This window comes from Chelon labrosus (assembly GCF_963514085.1).
Source record: "Chelon labrosus genome assembly, chromosome: 13".
In the NCBI taxonomy this organism is placed as follows: Eukaryota; Metazoa; Chordata; class Actinopteri; order Mugiliformes; family Mugilidae; genus Chelon; species Chelon labrosus.
In genome coordinates, this window is record NC_140346.1 from 18005033 (window position 1) to 18025585 (window position 20553).

General features: G+C 44.4%; 1 protein-coding gene across 6 annotated transcripts in view; it reads right to left on the bottom strand.

Annotated features, from left to right (window-relative positions):
• sipa1l3 (signal-induced proliferation-associated 1 like 3) overlaps positions 1–20553 on the bottom strand; it is a 70176-nt gene that overhangs the window by 11962 nt on the left and 37661 nt on the right. For all 6 annotated transcript variants that reach the window (XR_014699426.1, XM_084559588.1, XM_084559587.1 and 3 more), the window contains exons 3-12: positions 14036–14742; positions 12650–13637; positions 9181–9311; positions 7100–7288; positions 6316–6490; positions 5264–5367; positions 3545–3702; positions 2881–3463; positions 1666–1764; positions 1407–1582 (exon numbers count right to left, since the gene is read on the bottom strand). Coding sequence is in view for 5 of the 6 variants with exons in the window: in XM_084559588.1 (XP_084415714.1) it covers positions 1407–1582; positions 1666–1764; positions 2881–3463; positions 3545–3702; positions 5264–5367; positions 6316–6490; positions 7100–7288; positions 9181–9311; positions 12650–13637; positions 14036–14518 (3086 nt within the window). In the remaining variant the exon portion in view is untranslated. The remainder of the gene's footprint in view (positions 1–1406; positions 1583–1665; positions 1765–2880; positions 3464–3544; positions 3703–5263; positions 5368–6315; positions 6491–7099; positions 7289–9180; positions 9312–12649; positions 13638–14035; positions 14743–20553) is intronic.

Sequence of the window (20553 nt, forward strand, 5' to 3'; positions counted from 1 at the left end):
GCAAACTATTCTATCAGTTACATAATAGCAGTGCAGGCTCAGACCTTGCACACACACACACACACACACACATGAAGGAAGAGAGAACAAACCTTAGAGAGAGCAGAGCCTACACCTGTCGTCACAGAGATGATCACATGCTGGCGCTCCACAACAAACACGTGGTCAAAACACACCGCTGGCACAGATCAGTCAATCACACCTTTTCCCTGCCGTATCCGTCCATGTCGAGAGTCTGGCCGAGACGGAGCGGCAAAGGAAGACACTTCCAACTTTCGTTTCTCTTTCTTTCTTTCTCTCTCTCTCTTCCACCCACTCCTCTAACTCTCAGTGGTGTTGAGACACATCCTCCTCACCGAGCGCTTCTCTGCCTCTCCAGCTCAATACACCCAACGCCGCCTTCCGCTCTCCCTCTCTCTATTGCTCGATCCCTCCCTCTTTTCCGTCCTTTTCATTTGCACAGGGCATGCATTTTTAATTAATCACTTCCACTCCTATTTTTTTTTTTTTTTATATATTTATTTTTGTGGGTTTTTTTTTTTTTCTCCTGCAGAATCCGGGCCTTAATCTCATGCAATCTGCTTGCCTGGCACATAACAGCAAATGAGGGAGGGGGGGAGAGGGGGAGAGGAAAAGAGTGAAATACAAGACTCTAATTATCAGCCTCTCCAGTGCCACAGCAGAGCATGTGCGTGTTTGTGCATGTGTGTGTCAAAGGGATTTAACTTGGTGTAATTAAACTGCCTCCAACATTAAAGAAATCCAACCACTGTGCGATCACACAGCCCGCCACAATTACTGTATTTAGAAGCTCTGGTGCTCAGTCAGAAACACTGTGGTTATTCCTTCACCTCCCGTAACCGCTCTGTGACGGCGTCTCAAAAGGCCTCGTTATGCCGTCACACTCGAGGCCTTATGTGCGGATGAAAGGATGGAAAGGGGTGACGGAAAGTGAAAAGATAAAGATTACGAGAAGGAGAGGAAATGAGACAATAGAAGAGATGACTAGATATGGAGCTAGAGAAAGGAGCAAAGAATGGCGGATTTTGCTAATTCACGTTAAACAAACGCTTCTCTCTTTTAGTCTGCCTATCTCATTTTCCTTTTCAGCCACACATCGTTCTTTCTCTCCGTTCGCTCGCTTCCTCTTTTCACACACTCCCACACAAAATCCTCTCAGAACATTGGAGTCTGGCCACTATCTTACCCAGGCTTTTGTGTGTTTGAGTGAAGAGCGTCCTGCACTCATTCTAGCTCGCTCTCGTCCTTCCACTACTGCCCACTTACGCTCGGCACCCTCCTGTGTAGTCACCCACTGCCTCAACATCTGTATTCATGGCAGCTGCTCACACGTGAATCACTCTCATTAGCTTTGAAAGGGAATAGCGTGCAGACTGCAAACGCACCTGCGAGGTCCGCCCTCTTCGTACGGAGGAATGATGACCACTTTGACTGTGACCGACGTCCTCAGCAGGTCGATCATCTGCTCGTGAGTCAGCGTCACCGCGGCCACCTTGCAGATCTCCACTAACCGACTGCCCTGCCTTAGTCCCGCCTGCCAGGCAAAACCGTACTCCTCCACCTGAGTGAAATAAACAGACAGTTATGCAGAGCCAGGCCTCTTCATAGACCCTTTTAGTACGAGATATGGTCGTGTGATGGTACCTCAGCCACCGTCCCGTCCAGCCGAACATGGAAGCCCAGCTGACCCAGTCCGTTTCTTCTGAGTGTCATATCCACTGTCTCACATCCCACTGTCAAAGACTGGACAATGAGAGGACAAAATGTATTAGATTGACACGGTTAACATGTTAAAAACAATGTTCTTATGTGTGTATTAACTTAATCTATCTTCAAACATTAGAAAGCAGCCTGAAACAAGGTTCCTATTATCAATATTCACACATTAAGCTCTTTCAACCATCATCAGTGAACGTTACCTGCACGTAGTTGGTGATTTTGGAAAGATTATATATATATATATATATATATATTTCCTTTCCTGTTGGATTAACACAAAGCTGCCTGGAGACCAGGAAATCTCCTTGCACAGCGTTTAATTTCAGTCAGATTTTTAAGGATTATTACTGTATAATAATCCAAAATGCCTCTGATCAACCAGTGGATACAGCTCCAGACTGCAGCTTCACTGAAAGTTGCATGACTGTCTATAGCATGTCATATAATATTTGGTTCAGAAGTTTATTAGCTTTGATCTGACATGTATTCAAAATGAATTTGCTCAGTGCAGTTCAAACTAGTTCCTGCCTTTTCATATAATTGTCATCACAGTGGCTCCTGTTGTTTTTTCGATGTGATTTCAAGGTCTACGTGGTGAAAATGAATACACACTGTGGAAATCCCCCTGAGCCTGAAGCAGCTATCAAGATGCGGTCTTAAAATGAAAACAAACCAACCTATTAAATAAAACTATATTAACCACATGTTTCCAAAAACGCAGTGTAATTTGCTTTTAAGTGGTCTGACGTAAAATACAAGCAATTTTGAATCATGATCTCCAACAGTTGAATGTTCCCTCTGAAGAGTTTTGTTTTTACAAGTAGGGACCTATTTTGTTATTTGCTATATTTCTCTGATTGTTGTTCAAAGCCAGTCAGCAATGCAACAAAGTAATGCAAAACCAAACCAAACCAACAACGACGTAAACAATCTGAGATATCAAATATATAAACACAGCTTTGCTAAAGGTTTATGAGCAAAGAGATGCCAACAACTCATGTGTTGGCCTCATATTTGTTTACAATGCCTTTTAAGCGCTAGTCATGCTACTGCACACACCTTGGCTGCAGAGATCTACATTTCCTCATGTATTAATCACCGTCCTTTACATTTGAACTTGAACATGCTCCACACTCTCACCTTTAACCTCTGCACCATCTCCCTGATGTCCTGCGCACAGCCCTCTGGTACTCGTACTGCGATATGGTCTCCTCTGCCGTAGAAGATTTTCAACGCCAGCCGCTCCGGTGTCCAGCCGATCACGTCCGCGCAGAAGCAGTTAAACACCACCTCTTTGGTGCAACAGTCTATAAGGAGGACGTATTCAGCGGACAAACCCAAGGCACAGGGGAGCTCTGTCCCACCGCCACTGAAGTCCTGGGCCTGGACTCTCCAGGCGACTGCCCCTGCAGCTCCCAGCTCCGCTGCCTCTCTTGCCTTCGAGCGCTCGCGTTTCTTGGAAGCGAGGGAGATGAGGTTGTTCAGTTTGCCCGCTGAGTCGAGCGGCGTGCTGCTGACGTAGTTCTCAGCGAGGTCGCGCAGGTACTCCTGGCGTGTTCGTGTCGCCATGGTGTGGAATTTCTCCGACTTGTGCGCTGCATTTTCTGCATTAATGACTTTGGCTAGGAGGAAGTTACGAAAGGTCTCTGGGTCACGAAAGGTGACTGTGCTGGGGATGGGTGGTCCAAAAGGGGGCACGTCCTTCATCCTTGTCACAGCCACACTGAAATAATAGGGAAGTGTGAGACACATTTTTATCATGGCTGTGTGTATGTGAATATGTGTTCTGCTATAAAACACTTACCTGTAACAGGTGTTTTCAGAGCACGGGTTGTGCACACGGACAATAACAAAGACGTGTTGGAAGTGCGACCGAATATTCTGAGGGGTGAAAGGCAGCGCTCCCGGCTCCTGAAAGATTATGGTGACAATGTCGTTCCCTATGTGCCTCTTTCTTAGGAGCTGAGGAGGAGAGAAATAAATGACAAATTAATATTACGATAATTGGCAGGGACAGCCCTGACTCAGTAAACAACAGAAAGTCTGACAAGGGAAATGAGGGATTGAGACGCTCAGTGTTAAGACACCAAACAACAGCTCTTTATGTAATTTGTTTTTCCGATTCTGTGTGGGGGCTATTTGTGTCTCCGTGCGCTGGCTTGTCTGTCTGTCTATCTGCACTCATGTAGGAGACATGGCACACAGTCCAGGCTGCGTTTGCAGTGCAGTGCTTGCCAATCCTCTCTTCATCTGCAGAGTGAAGTGTGAAAGTACCAATTATGTAATGCAGCCCACTGTTTGGCCACAGACACATCCTCCAGCACAGTGCCAAAGGAGCATCCTTCACTCGTACCAAGGCTGCTGTGTTTGATGTGGTGTACAGCAACATGAAACAGTTTTTTTAATCAAAATGTTGAGTCTTTTCCGTTATAATATGTATTAAAAAAACTAAATACTGTTGATATACCAGATTCAACAGTTATTTAATGCATATTTCATCACTGGTCGTTCAAGATGGCTGTACAGACCTCTGTTTTTCTCTTTCCTGAATGTTAAGAGCCTTCACAGCAACTATACTTCCTCCTGTGTTAGTATCCGATGCTGCCACCTAGAGGTTCATCTGAGCAAGTAAAGCTCCTCGATGCTGCCGTCTATAAACCTCTGGATGGAGTTATTGTGCCGTTTATAAAACTGAGGATTTGACACTGACATTCAGCCGCTCAAAAACATTCGAACTAGTTCAATTAAAGGACAAATTCAAACCGTTATCACATTTTGCAACACCCTTTTACAAGATTTTATAATTACAATGTGCAGAAATCACGGTATAGTTCTTTAATTTTTAATGTTTGAGAAGACCAAATGTTTTTACAGGGCCTTAACTGTGCTGTAGTTATCTATTGACACACTGCAAATTGTGCATACTAATCCTGAGCACCTGCAGGGCTTGTCTGAGCACATGTGTACATCCGTGTGAGCCTCACTGATGCAAAGTATAAAAAAATGCCCACACGCAAACTGTTATTACACTCAACTCACTCACACGCAGCCCATTATGTCAACAAAAGCTGCTAGTTCACACACTGTAAGTAAAAAATTTTTAAAAAATAAGCGAGAAAATGTATGAATAACTTCTGACTACTGAACCCCACCCGATTCTGAACCAGTTAAAGACTAAGACGCAAAGGAAGGACAAAAGAAAAAGCCGGAGAGGACAGGAAAACCAACACAGTGAGAACAAAGACTGTAAAAACACAAGAAAATAAAAAAGAACTGTGACTCTAAATGAGGAGGGCAGCACAAGTCACGAGTTTCCACTTCATGGATTCTTGCTGTGGTTTTTACGATGCAGAGTAAAGGGAAACTAACAACTATAGACGAGCTTTGCAAGGCTGTGGGCGACAACAAAGGGTAGCCGTGGATGTTTTTTTTTTTCCAGATATGCACACACCAGCGTTTGACCTGTAACACAGACCCTGGCGACTGTGCTGCATTTAGGTGGAGGTGTATAATAAACGCTTACCTGTTGTGGGTTGTTGGGCATGTAGGGCAGCATGGTGGACACGTGGAACATGACCTCGTAGCCCTGGTAGGTGGTGTACAGGGAGTGGGTGCCCGTGGAGTCCGCTGGAGAAAGGAGGAGAGGAGATAGACATGTTTTAATTTCACATCAGAAGTTGTTGACAACAGATAATAGCGCTGAAGCGGACTTTCAGGTTTAGACGGAAGTTTGTTTTCCCGGGAACAATGAGGATTCATTGCCGATAGCTGGCTTACTTAAAAGAAGGGCTGGGTAATGCTACTGACTTCCTGAATCGATTTAGTTCAGATTCAATTTTTTATTTTTTTTTAAATGAGAGATATTTCAGTTTACTTAAACTATTTTGCTTAGTTACGTTGTTAAATGTTAATGGTTTCAGAGACTTGTGGCATTTCCATAATGTTTTACTTCTAAAACTTGAATATGGCTTTGCTTTTTTCCTCTTTGTTGTCACATTCCTTACATTCATAGTCTGCCACACATCAGCTTCTGTCATATCTTGGATCTGCCTCACATGTGGACTAATCTCTGTCTCGCAAGACTAGTCATGCGAGACCGGTCTTGCGCAGCAGGAACAAGAGGATGAAGGAAATAGGATATAGTTTAAAAAAATCTAATTGAATTTGACCATTGATTTTTGAAAGCCAGCCCTAGTTAAAAGTAGTAGATTTGATCTCATTGACACATACTGCAGCTCTCCTTTAAATGTTCCTGCAGCTTCACTCAGAGATAATAAGATTATGAGGAGACCTTCAAAAATAATCTCCTTAACAAGATAAAAACACTTATTTACACTGTTTCATAGTTTATTTTGGTGTTTCACGGTTTGTTTTCCAGATATTATTCCCTTCCATATTAGGAAAAGATAAATAAGAGACATATTTCACAGTGAACTTACTACAGCTAACAAGATGCGCATGTTTTACCTTGTGCAGATGGAAATGTGCCTTGGGCATTATGGAAAAGGACTTGAAAATGAGACCAACATGTACAAAAATCAAATGTACAGAACAGGTTCTGAAGGAGGCCCTCACTTTTTGTGTCGAGCTGTGCAGCGTATTTGGTGAATCCTTTGAGAAGCACCTGCTCCCCTAAGAGCTCCAGGAAGGCTGAGAAGGCGGGGGACGCCTCCTCGTTGTTGTACATCTCCTCCTCTGTGCTCTGGCCAGCACGGCACAGCAGAACGCCCACCTTGTGCTTCTGACTTAACTACAAGGCGGTGGAGAGAAAAACACTAACATTACACGCACAGAACAAACACCGACAGCTGAAACACCACGTTCAAACACAGCTGGAACGCTCCGAACCTCATGCTCCTGTAGAAAGTTAAGCATTTAACCCGTATGTAATTTATATTTGGACTCGCTTATGCACACCTTGAACAGTTTTGTGGCTGGATAAACCACCTGCACGTAACTGCAGGCAAAATACCACAGTCCTGTACTTCACCCTCCATTAAATAAAAGGAGAGATAACGTGGCCAAATGTTAGAGCTTTTATAGTTACACACACACAAACACACCACACCCTGCTCCACACAGCTTTCACTGAGCTCATTCAGTTTGTACTTTGCACTGACACTAAATCAGTTATACAGGCTTCGGACACACTATCTGAGCATACCATATGTCACTGTTTTACCTTATCAGTTCACTTGTTTTGCTTTGTAGTCATTCTGGACAGCTTGAATTGCACTGACTGTGCAGGTACAGTTTCTCTATTTTGCCCAAGGGCACTTGCAATAAATCAACCGTCTAATATCTAGTTTTATTGCATACGCGTAGGAAATAAAAATGCAAAAATACAACAACAACTCACGCCCTGTTCATCCAGTTTGAGGAGCTGCTCTGTGACTTTGGCTGTGCTGAGTGCCAGTCTCAGACAAGACACGTTGAGCTCGGGGACGACCTGTTCCAGGACTTCTTTCAGCGGCAGACCCCGAACTGTGCCGTGTTTCCCCGTGGACGCCACCGCATCTTCTAAGATGGAGCCTCGCAGGGTCACGAGCTACATGGGGGGGATTCAGAAAAAGATCAGTGAAACTGGAAACAAAAACATCAGTCAAACAGATCGTATTCCAAAGTCAATAAATGTATAAAGGTTGTTCAAACTGGAATAAAACTGTTGGCTTGAACCATTTAACTGAGGTTTTTGGTGATATACTGTAAATAACTTTGTCATTAACAAGAAAGGAGAATAAATCTAATCAAATATGGATACCTTATTACCTAAGCGTCACGCAGTAAAATCTGTGGTTCCAGCCGGTGAAATGGTAAGATGCACTGCTTCTATTTGTCTTATATAATATTAAACCAAATACCTTTGGACGTCTGACATTTGATCAGACAAAGCAAGAAATTAACTGAAAAATAAATCTCATCTTATATATGCTTATTGTATTATATTGTAGTTTCTTTATGAATCATCACTGTAACACTTATGCAAAGCTGTGTTATCTTTATTGTACTTGTGAAAACAATAATAATATCATCAAAACATCGTAAATTTATATAAAAAAAAAAAAAAAAAAAAAAGCTGGGCTGCCAGACATACATGTATAATATCATGACATGAGGTCAGAGGTCACACAGCTCCAGATCCACAGTGGAAATAAAGGGATGGATGATTTGTTCTATAGGGGTTTGAAGCGAGTCCATCAAATAAAGGATTGTCTCACTACTTATACCAGCGTCCTGCCGCCCTAAAGCGGTCTCTCTCCGTCAAACACACACTCAGTGAAAGTGCTCTGTGCGACTTAATATTCTGCTCAGTATTGCGCTGCTCCCTGGTGAGGGGAAATTGACCCGCTTCAAAACAGTCAGACTATAATAACCTCGGATACAGCTGGGAGGAGTGGGCCGCTCCTTCTTACCGCATTCACTCGCAAGGAGCTTCATTAAAAATACATGGCGGACTCGGGAGCAGGCAGCGGCCAGAGAGACAGTTGAACCCCGGATGTCTCAGGTCTGCCTCGGAGAAATTAAACCTGACTGACACCGAGCTGAAGTTACGGGGAAGGCAGAGTTTCAGCTCGAGTGGAGGGAGCGACGTCACGAGCAACAATATCAGAGGAGGGGAGTTAAAGTGGGTGATGGCGGGAGAGGGGAGAAGGGAGGAGGGGGAGGAAGAGGAAGTCTCTCCACCTTGCTGTGTCAGCAATGCTGCACAGAATTAAATGACAGACTTAAGGGGGGCGGATATTTGAGAGCTGCTGCGGCTTGAGTGGGAGAGAATAAAGTCTGCAATCAATCTCTTTCTTTCTGTGTGGGAACAGTAGGCCAGGGTCTCTGGCTGAGTCTGTTAGCTTAGCTCTGTATATTTAGATGGCTGAGAGGCTCCGTTGTTACACCAGAGCTACGGTGATGAGGCCAGGCAGCCATGTAATCCAGCTAAAAACAACACCGCACCAAGCTCAAAGGAGAATACGCTCAGACTACATGAACACAATGATCAGAGGAGAACGCCACCTTTTGTTTGCATGACCTGGACGGTGCATGACAGGAGTTTATAAAATGCGCACTGAGATTGGAGGCAGCAGAGAATCTGCAAACTAAATCATCAACCCCTTGTGTAACGACATTTACGAGAATCTGATGCATCAAGGTGGAAAAGTGGCTGTGAATGCTTGTTATGAGAGCAGGCCAAATGCTTTGACCAGAGCAGCCAGTTTAATTTGGCTTTAATATGCTGAGACTAGGCAGGTGGAATTTTCCAGTAGTGGTGGTGGTGATGAGGGGGGGTAAGTGGGAAGGTTATACTCAGGGCAGAGAGGGCAGGAAGTGTCACAGATAAGGCTTGGATAAACTCAAAGTAGGTAAGGAATTAACTTAAGCATGCAAAGTCTGACTGAGTCATCACCGCCTCGTCGCTCAGAAATCCCCGAGACAGACCGCGCATACCTCGCTTGTCCTGACGATGAGGCGGTACTGGTACTGGTCTTTCAGGTCTTTGGTGTCATCCAGTTTCTCTCTGCGGATGCTCACGGCCACGGGGCCCATCTTATCGTCCGTCCCAAAGTAGTTTGAGTGCTCTGGCGAAAGGAGAGGGATAAGCAAGGTTAAGGAGAAAACGCTCATTCATTCGTTTAAGCCTGAGAGCCTGCGCTATATCTTCACCACGTCTGATCAGTCAACGAGAAGCCATCATTTGATCAGAACAGAAGGGTTCATGCTGAGTGTTAGTCAGTCATGGAGCTCTGGGAAAATGTGACGGACCTATTTTCCAAATCTTTTTGAAAATATTTAACATTTCTTTTTAAACCGAACGAGGAAGGGCAGATTATGTGAGAATAAATTATAAATGTTAACTGCAACTTTTCTTTAAAAAAAGTACAAAATAAAATGCAGGCAGGATTCTTACATTAAAATAGAAACAAAGACTTCTGATTGACTGTTTTTGATGGTGGCTGCCACAGACATTACAACACTAGTAAAAGGGACAATCATGAGATACAGCAGAGGACAGAAGAGTTTGTGAGAGGAAAAGGATCACGTATCAGGTACTTTATATGTTGTAAGTGGGGCTAAGAGGAGAGAGGAGGGGTATGAAGTCAAGGACAGGGTTAAGACAATGACATGTTTCCTTGTAATCAATACTCTGGTAATTACAAAATCAATTCAGCTAAGACCAGGCTAAGACAACCCATGGACTAAATGACTAAACAGTTGATAAATGTTCAGTATTTACCAGAATACCAGAATCAGTCTGCTAAAGTACCAAACCAGGAAATGACCAAAATGTGGCGTCCTAAAGTCATCAATTAACATTCTTTGGCTCGTTACCAGCGCTGGCTTAACACAACATGCTCATCCATTTACGAGGCCGACGCAGAGTTATCAACTCACTTCCCGAGCATCCTGAGTGTCCTCTTCTAAAGCTCCTAAGCTAAGCCGTGCTAATGCCAACGCCACGGGCAGTGCGGCAGCGGGAACAGAAATTCTCCTGACTACTGAGGAGGAATCTGGCTCGACACGTATCCTTCCTCTGACTGGAGTGAGGCGGGGTGACGTACACGTTAGGAAAGACTCGGGCCTGATTAGCTTCTCTGCCGTGTCCCGTGGAGGAAATGTCGGCTTTTTTTGACGAGTCTTTCTGACATGCACACAGGGCACGTCACGGCAGACGCACACAAAAGAATCACAGTGGCGTTCTGGGGGACGGCTAAGCTAGAAACGAGTCAGCAGATGAACATATTTTTGGAATGATAACCTTTATCTGTGTTGCTGCAGGCCTCTCTCTCACACACACACACTCATACACACATGTGCTCAGTTGCACACATGTGCCCCTAACGGCATCTGTCACTAATTAGGCTACGGCCAGATGATGCTTGCCAGTTTTATCAACAGCGTCTGAAGAGGTGACGCTGACAAGAAATGCCCACATGCGCGCAGACCGACAGGCACACATCACACCCTTCCTCTCTGAAGTTAGGCGTTACTTCTGACGCTGAAAACCAGCTGTAAGACAAAGCTGAGGCGGTCGATTTGTTAAGTACTACTTGTGATCCTGCAGAAAGGCAGGTGGTGTGTCATCAGCTCAGAGTTTGCCAACAGTCCAGCGGCAGGTACATGTGTAATAAAACTCTGGGAGGGCTGCCAGTTTGGCCTCCTCTCCTCCGCTCTGCTCCGCTCCGCTCTGCTCAGGCCCAGCTGAATATTAACAGCCGTGGGATGAGATGTGAGAAATGACACTGGAGAAACTTTGGCTGCACAAACAACTACACTCGACACTGTGTGATTCACACAGACTAATGACAGCGAGGGGGATAAATCAGGATGTCTACTTTGTTATTAAAAAGCAGGCTTCTACCATGCAGTGACAGATCAAATTTAACAGCCAATAAAATGCAAATCGTTATTTTGCGTCTTAAATCTATCACTGACTTTTTCCCCCACCCTTTTTTTTTAGTAGCAAAACTAAAGAATTATTTGAAGTTCAGAAGCTATATGTCGATTAACTGACTCATGAGTCTATTGACGCAAAACAAGTCAGTACTTTCTTTAGTTATTACTAGTGCAGTGCCCGTCGGAAGTATGTATTCCTATAGTGGGAGCCTACAGGTGCTGTGTATGAGGATTAGTGGAAATATTAGAGCGGAGAAAACCTATTTTACCGATATATTTTACATTTCTTATCCAAACAACGTCAAACTTAGCAATGCACATCTTCGTGCCCGTAGCGAGACACCTGCCCAGTTTCAAATCAATCGGGCCAACGGTTCGCGAGATATGCGTGCCACAGACAGACAGACAGACGCTTCTTGATTTATAGATAGATTCTGGTCTTATGACATTTTGTCATCATTTAATAATGACAGCAAAGATACGGGTATTACGAGACAGGAGGAGGAGAAAAACCGATATGTGATATTTATCAATAGTCTATTATTATTATTTCAGACTGAACAATTCATCTGTGAATAATCTATTACATAACTGACAGCAGCAATAAATTAATAGACTACAAAATTAGTTGTTAACAAGAATATTAAACAGGCTAAATGATTCAGCACTAATATAAGAGAAATTAATTCCTGGTGCTTGGATTGGATTCATTTATAACCCAACCTTAAAGGCTGGATTATGCTTCCGCGTAGTGATCACGCAATGGCCACGCAGTTGCTCGGACGCAGTCGTGAGACCGTGATGGTTCTGCATGGGGTTTACATGCCACACCGGTAGAGGGCGCTATGATTTTTTGTGACCGACCGACCGACACTCTTGTGACTATCTCGCCTCGTTATTTACCTTCCGGCTTTTGTCGTAGTCACAGTGAACGATGGACACCGAGACAGAGAGACTGGCGTTGGCGCTCCAAATTATTCAAGCAGAGGAAGAAATACTTCTATTGCAAATTAGGGCACGACAAAGGAGACAACAGCGGTGTTTATGAGTGGAAACCGGAAAAGCGGTCTCCAGCGGATGTAGTTAGCGGACCAATCACAGCCAATGCCGCTGCGTTGCTGCTGCGTTGCTGTTGCGTCGCCTCGACGCGCGTCGAGGATTTTTGGGAGGTGCACGTCTGGCCCTTGCGTAGGACGCACGGGGGTCCGCAAGGACGTAATAGGTCCGTAATAGGTCCGTACGCACGGACGCACTGTGTCAACGCGGAAGCATAATTTGGGCTTAATACTTAATGTTTTTATGTTTTATGTAAACCCGTCAGCATTGGCTGGTTTATAAAAGGTGGCAATTAACGTATGTAACCAAAAACAGATTTAATCCTGCTGTTGTCCATTTCTTATTAACTCCCAAATATTGAAATGAAAACTGTTTATGCATCTAAATTAATGTATGTTGTAATGAGAACTGATATTTCATAATTTATGTTCTTTCAATGTGTGTGATACTTGTGTTTCAGTGTTACCTTTCCCATGGAAGTAGTCTCTGTAGTATCTGGCCCCCAGGTCCACATGCTCTACGCTGTACAGCTTCACTCTGTCCAGTCTCGTAACCTGCTGTTCAATCGGCACCTCCAGCACTGAGACGCTGGCGTTGCTCCTCCTCAGACACCCCTTTCCTCCCTCTCCTCCGTCTCCTCCTCGCTCCGCTGATGAGCTGAGGAAGCTGATGTTGCGCTCCCCGTGGCCCCCGGTCTCATTGAGGAAGTGGGGGCAGCAGAGCAGCAGAGGGCTTGAACTGTGGGCTCCAGGCCCATCCGGAGGGTCCATGGTCATGGAGGGTGTTGAGAAGCCCTGGTCAAGGTTTAGGGTCAAATCCTCAATACTGGAATAAATGGGGTCATTGACACTTGGAGCTGAGGACCTGGATACGGACAGGGACACCGAAGCAGCTGATGCTCCTGTGGCTGTGTTCCTCCTCTGGGCGACAAAGCCGCGCTGCGCCGCTGCCTCGTGGAGGTCAAACAGGATGCTCTGAGCGTCAAAGTGGACAAAGCTCTTGGGACACACCCACGGTTTGTAGGATGCATCTGTTAAACCTCGTCCTCCTTTATCCTCACCACTCTCTCCCTTTCCTCCGTCCAGCTCTCCTCTACTAGAGCTCCTAAGTTTGCGGAACAAAGACGATGTGCCCAATGACGACTCAGTGCCTCCGCTTTTCTTCCTCACTCTCTCAGCGCCGTCCTTCCTCCCTGTCCCTCTGTCCTCACCACCGGTGGGACCGGGCGACGGAGCAGAGGGGTGAGGTGCGCTTGGTGAGTCTGGAGCACGTAGCAGCTCCCCAAGGTGCACGGGCGCTGAACTGCGCTGGTCGGGCCTCTCCTGGTGGAACTGGTTGAGCATCTCGAAGAAGCTCTGGTCGGGAATGCCCTGGATGTCAATGGAAGACGTGCTGCCGTACTCTCTGAACCGGTTCCCCATCGCACCGCCACCACCGAACCCACGGGGGTCCACCTTGGAGAAGAAAGAGGAGAGATTTCAGTGTCTGATAACCGATCAGCGGTTACAAAACCCTTTTTATTGGGAAATAATGCAAAGTCATGGGCTTTCACACCTAATCTGCTTGATTCACCTCAAACAAACTGATGTGTTTTCCTGTTAGTTGGGGTTTGTGTGGGCTGATGTGAAAGCTGCACTTCAAACTCTAGTACAGTCCAACACATCAGACAGAGACCTGCTAAAAATGTGTGCTTCTAAACAATGTGTGGTTTGTTTGTCATGAAAATGGACGGGAAATCAGCTGCCACGAAAGATTTTACCTCAAAGAGTCTGAGTGCTAAAGGCAATGATATATCATCAAACCAAATCAATCAAACTTTAGGTGTAAAAGACAGCGCTGATTTAAGGCTCACCTCATTTTCGTCTTGTTCGCTGAGTGTCACTTCACTGTTGGAGCGCTTTATTAAAGGTGGGAACACTCTTAGGCTGAAAGGAGAACTTCTTTCGACACCATACCCTCCTCTGAACTCTACATCCTTGGATCGCCGCCGTGGCAACCTGGCCACTCCCCCTCGCACCAAACGGAGATCAGATGACAAAACCGACGACGAAGCCGAAGAGGAATAGTCGTCTCCGTAGTGATTGCCGCCAATTTGCCCGTTTTCAAGCAGCGACTCCCGGGACTGAGCGCGACGCGGAGGCCATTCTGCAATCCGCGCTCGAACACCCATCTTGGGCACGGAGATGCGCTGCTGGATGGCCAGATCTGTGGGGACGGGGGCCGGGTGTCCATTGGGGGTGTGACGAAACGGAGTGTGGGACAGCCCTCCTCCTCCTCCCCCATCCAAGAGGTCTGAGGAGGTACAAGTTACCCCCCTGTCTCTGTAGCTGTTCATTGCACTCCTGGAGAGCTCAGGGCGAGGATCCCATGTCAGGAGGGGTGGTGGGGAAGAGGGAGTGGAGAGGCCCCACACACACTCTGATAATGCTGTCACGGCCTCCAGCTCCCAAAAACATCGCTTTTAACCAGCAGGGAGGGAAAGACTTCACTGGTCCATGGTGGACCAGTCTGGATCAGGATGGCTCCTCCCCCTCTTCTTCTTCTTCGGCCGGTTTCAGTCTGAGAGAGGAAAAAAAATATTATTAGAGCAACTCAGCCCCTACCAAGTAGCAACAACACAGCAAATACTGGAAGATTTCAAATCACCAAGGTTGCGTGACCCACATTTTCTCCACAAACCCAAAGGAAAGCTCACAGGAAAAAGGGAGTCACTCAACTGTAAAACAATGTGCGACTGATGAAGCAGTGAAAGCGAGTCAGAGAGAGCTAGAGAGAAAATAAGGTGAGGGGATATGACAGAGGATTTCTCCCGTTGAGGCTAATCTTCAAGAGGCTGACAAGGGATATTATTATCACACAGTGTGTGCACCCGAGTGCACGTGTGTGCACACATAAACACCCACAGGACATGAAGGCTACGGCCGCCCTGCTGCAGATTAAAACCTCTGAAACACTTCAGCTAATATTTTGAGACCAGAAAGCAATTCAAATCCAAACACACAGAGAGAGAGAGAGAGGGTACACAGACAATTTAAACACTTCCTCGCAATCGATATTCACACTATAGAATGGGGATGGTTTATTAGAAAAAAAAGATATTCCGGTTCAAAACCATCTCCATTTGAAAGCTCTGACATCGATTCACAAAAATCCTTGGTTCAATCTTTTAAATATATGTCATACTTTCATTAGAAATCCCACTGTGGTCTCGCAAGACTTGTTTCACATGACTAGTCTCACGAGACTGGACAACGAGATTAGTCCACATGTGAAGGAGAACCTAAACAACAGAAGCTACAACACTGAGATGCATCATGGATTAAAAAGTGTGACAACAGATGAGAGCTGCGCAAAAGCAAAGCCATAAGCAAGATGGGCGAACTATAGGTAAGATATTGTAGAAACACCACAAACTAAGCAAAATAATTTCGAAACTTAATTATCTCTAAATGAATTGATATTAAATCAAACTTAATCCCACTGAATCAGGACCTTGTGAATCAGAATTGAATTGATTCAGAAAATCGGCAGCAATACCCAGGACTACACAGAGAAGTCAAATGTGTGCCCGATTTTGTTGGCACGTGGCAACGAGGGACACAGAAGCTCCTTTGTTTCTACTCTTCTACAGAATGATGCTAGACAACTACAACTCTGTGTAGTTAATAGTCTTTGAGACACTGAGATGAACAAGGACTACAGGAGAGACGGAAAAGGGCATGAGCATGAAGTGACCCATCAGCCAGAGGGGTGAGGTTGGGTGAGGCCAGAAATAGAGCGACTGGAAAGAGTCAAGAAAGAGCGCGGAGGACAGCGGCACATTGCTCAGTGAACCACGACGGCATCCTTTAATATGACAGTCACACAGCATCACGTCTAAAAAAACTCACCAGGCTTGTAAAGACTTTGTTTAACCAGAAGCATCTTATGTTTTTTTCTGAGCCTCGTGTAAAGATATTCAGCAAGAACTAACATTTTACCGGATAAGTCGGTCATTTATTGTTTGGTTATATCAAAAACTAAACTTGTAGAAGCGTTGAACTCATTGCAAAGTTATCTGCAAAACTGGACCACTTTGTCCTTTGGTCATCATCGGCACGGACAAAAGCGTTGAGTTACAGTCACATTCTTTTGGTTTTGAATCTTGTGGTTGTTCAGAGTGACCGGCTCGGAATTTTTTTATTTTTATAGTGTGGTTATGACTCCACTGGGTGACACAGCAAGCATGGACAGTGTGCTATAGTAATCGCTGGGGATCTTTGCAGCCTTGTAACATGAAACTCACTGTATTTTATGAACTTTAAGACCTTTTATTACCACAATGTAACTTCACTTTCACAACAATACAAGCTGTCGTGTGACAGAAACTCAGGTGGGACCATATGGCCTAGAATCATGCATAATAAGTCCAAATTCCAGTACTTTACATAATATATACATAATACTGTTAATTATTTTTGTTTATTTCCTTTTCCATTGTTCAATTTCTGTCTAATCACGTTCTCTATTTGGTCTCCACTCTCAGATTAAAGCTCTTTTACTGACCAAAGTCTACTAAGAAGAGTCCTGCATCATCTGCATATACATTTATAAAATGTAACTTCCCCCTTCTTCAGATTTCTATATAAAGCTATTCCGTTAAACGGCTTACATAAAATCCCAGGGTTTCTCAATCTATTCAGACCGTACTGTCATCCTTCCCACATTTGACATCTATGAAATCTTCAACATGTGATTCAAACACACATTTCATCACACACTACTCACTCAAACCTTTTTTCCCCACATCAGTATGTTTGATAGCAGCTGGCTTTTCAAATCATAATTACGTGAAACTTTTCCTCATGGTTAGTCAGATCTCAGACAAAAGCTGGAGGTTCTACTGACTTACGTCTAACCACATGAAAATTTAAGCCCTTCTACTGATAGTGGCTTTACACATGGAGCTACTGTGGTTTAAAAAACAGGAGAAGCTACATGTCCTTGAAAAGAGGAACTGAACATTTGACAGTTTCCAGTAAGAGCTAACAGAGGCATACATTAGCCTCCCTCCAGCTGGCTCAGTTTTTGTGAATTCTACAAATGTCAACTCCTGGGGTGATTATCTCATTATGGAGTATGATTTGCATATCATAGAGCTTTTCATTGTGTCAAGGCAGTTCATGGTGGTTTGTGTGTGTGTTTTATGATACACAATACCTTTTATGAGTCCTCTGTGAATTCATTTTTGGCCATAAGACTGCATTACTCATTCACTCACACAAGCGCCATCATCAAAACTCATTCACAGCAAACAGAATCACCCTGTAGTCATAGAGCCGCACAAATGTATCATGCCTTTGTTTTAGGAGAACCACAGGCACTTCCGGGGCCAAAGGCTCCTGCTCTGATCACGCTTTCTGACAGAGTCTTTCCTCATTCAGAGGGGTGTCCTGTGATCCACTATGAGGACCAATCCCAGATTATCCGCCCCAGCTGCAGGAGCTGAAGAATGGCTTCATTATGAGCCTGAGGTGCCTGATGAGAGAGGCAATGGAGAGAGAGTGTGACCTGCTTTATCAGTGACTTGTGTCAGCACACAGCTCATCAGTAAGAAACACCTGACAGGGTTAAAACAGTGATGTACAGGCATGCTTGCAAGTCTGGGAATGGCAGCTTTTGAGCTAAATATAAATGTATTAACACACTTATATTTGCTGATTAGCTCGAAACAAAGGTACAGCTGATGGGAATGTAATTTTCAAGTATTTCATAAACACCAACCCGAAAAAAACTTGGAAAACTGACCTGAGGATCATAAAACATTCCCAAGATCCAAGCTTTGTTTCAGAAGATTTCAAAATTACGTGATATAGAAATTGTGTGAGGAAGAAAAATCCCCACATTCTTGAATCGCTAAAAGTGTTAGTATCTGTAAAGTATAAACCTCAAGTCATGTTCAAACATGTGAATTAGTGCTGACAACTGTAACAATGAAAGTGGACAGAAAGTGAAACAAGCTGTTACACTGTACAGCAGGAAATCCCATAATAATAAGATGAAAAACTGTCGTATTTGGTAACGTTAGAGAGGAGTATGCGTCTCGGATGTATTCAAAGTAAACATTATAAAATCTAATTAAATTAAATTAAAAATTACTGTCTGGGAACAAAGAATAACTCCAGCCAGAAACACACAAGGAGAATGAATTAATCTTCCTCCACTTCATTAAGAATTGGGCAGAGACATCCAGCTTTGGCGCAGACTATAGAACATAAAGAGCCGACATTTAACGCCTTTTAATTACTCACATATAGTAATTAGTTAGCTTAAGGATGTACCTCCCCTGTTCTGGCTCTCCCATTCATGCTGCTTTCCCTCTCTCTACTCACCCGCTCCGACTCGCCCTGCATGATGCAGGCTTGGCCCGTGCACCACAAACACACACCGAGGCTGGTAATTACCCTGGTTAGATGGTAGTAATGACAGAGCTAGCGGAGGAGTGCAGCTTCCAGAGGAATGAGTGTAATCGCTGTGGGAGGAGGTGCCACTGCTGCTGCTGCTGCTGCCTCTCCTCACTGGTATGCCACAGTAACAGGCAGAACTGAGATCAGTGTGCATGAGGAGGGACAGCACCGCCATATGTTGCAGCAGGGATGTATGGCAACAATTAAAAGTCACATGGCGGGACTAAAGGCTCCTGATAATCTGTGATAATCATTTAACGAGATAAACACCCAAACATAAACAAACAGCAGCGATATGAAACATCAACAACAGTTACCGTTTAAGAGGTAGCTAGATTATGGGTAGCGGACAGATGGCTGTACATATGAGTGGCAGACGGGCGGACAGCAGCAGAGCACGACACCGTAACACAATGTACAGTGCTGGCTGGCAGGAGAGCACATCCAGCATCCATGATCCCTCGAGAAGAGGACAGACCAGGAGGTGTCACCCGGTCTGAACTGTCCCCATGTTTGCCCTCATCAACCTTGTCTCCTTCAGAAGTAGTAATTACAGATGTTAGAAAAAATAAAACTTACTTTTAAATAATAAAAATGATCATTTTAAAGGTACAGTTGTGTAACTTGTGTCCGACTTATGCCACAGCTTAATAAATAAACATTCAAGCCTAAAGCCCCGTCCGTTGCTCATCGCTTTGCAGCCGACAGTTGATTGCTAGCAAACGTTTCAGCCTCTGGTTACCTAGGTAACCCTTTTATGTATTTCCCACCTCAAATATTTCAGTGAACATAAAAACAGTGCTAATGCATGTACAGAACTACCTCCTCTTGCCGTCACTGGTCTCTATTTGAAAAGAAAACATCTGGGTTCACCCGACGCTCCAAGAAAAGAACAAGTGTTGAATAGAAGTTAGATCCATCCCTCATTACAGCGCAGTGGTGACACAACAAGGTCAATAAAGACCACATATGACATATGACTATTGTATTAGGACTGACTCTACTGAAACAAGACACTTAAACAGTTACTGCTGGAATATATCAATTAATGTAGATGTTTTGGTTGATCTTCAGCGACAAAATAGACTTGAAAAAACTAAAACGTGACATTAAACAGTCAGCTTTCACTTGACCCAGGAAGTAGTAGCTAACAGGTCAGTCCAAGAGTCTTAAAAGAAAAGATGAATTGCTCGAATAAAACCTGTCTTTAAAGAAAACATGTCTCCTAAGCTCTGTTGTGAGTCTTTCACAATGACAGACTCATTGTGAAAGGTCACAGGGTGACTGCTGGTGCCTGCGTTTCACTGATCTGATTCAAGACTCAACCTGTTTCACCTCTACAACAGATTTGATAAACAAATTTGATGTTGTGCTAGCATAGGTGCTCACTGGAGGCTTCTGGCCACATATCATAGACAAACCCAGCTATAACTGCACGGTGTTTCATTTTCATATGGCAGGTAAACTTCCTCAATAGCTAGAAAAATGCAAATAATAAGATAATTTTATTTATTCATCCCAGTGGCCTTATGTCTCCACTGTGAGCACGACTGATCAAGCCGCACGATAGATAACAAAATGACACCTATTTTCAAACAAAGCACTGACTGAAAGGACAGAAACTTGAGCGCCTTAGTCAACAACAAAACTATACAGGAAATGCTGAATACAACAGTGACATTTCTGAACACTGGGCTGGAAGGAAACAGTCCAAGCCTTTGACTCTGGTCTATATTGGGATTGAACGTCTGTTTGGGTTATCTAGAGGCGACATCTCTCCCTCTCAGATTGGAGCTTTACTTAGCAGCAGTAGCTCTCTCATTGTCGCCCTATTTTCTTACTTTCCTCCCCAGTCTTTTCCTGAAGTCTCTCCCGACTCCACTGTCATTGTCTGCATTGATTTCCATCTACACTGTTTTGCTGA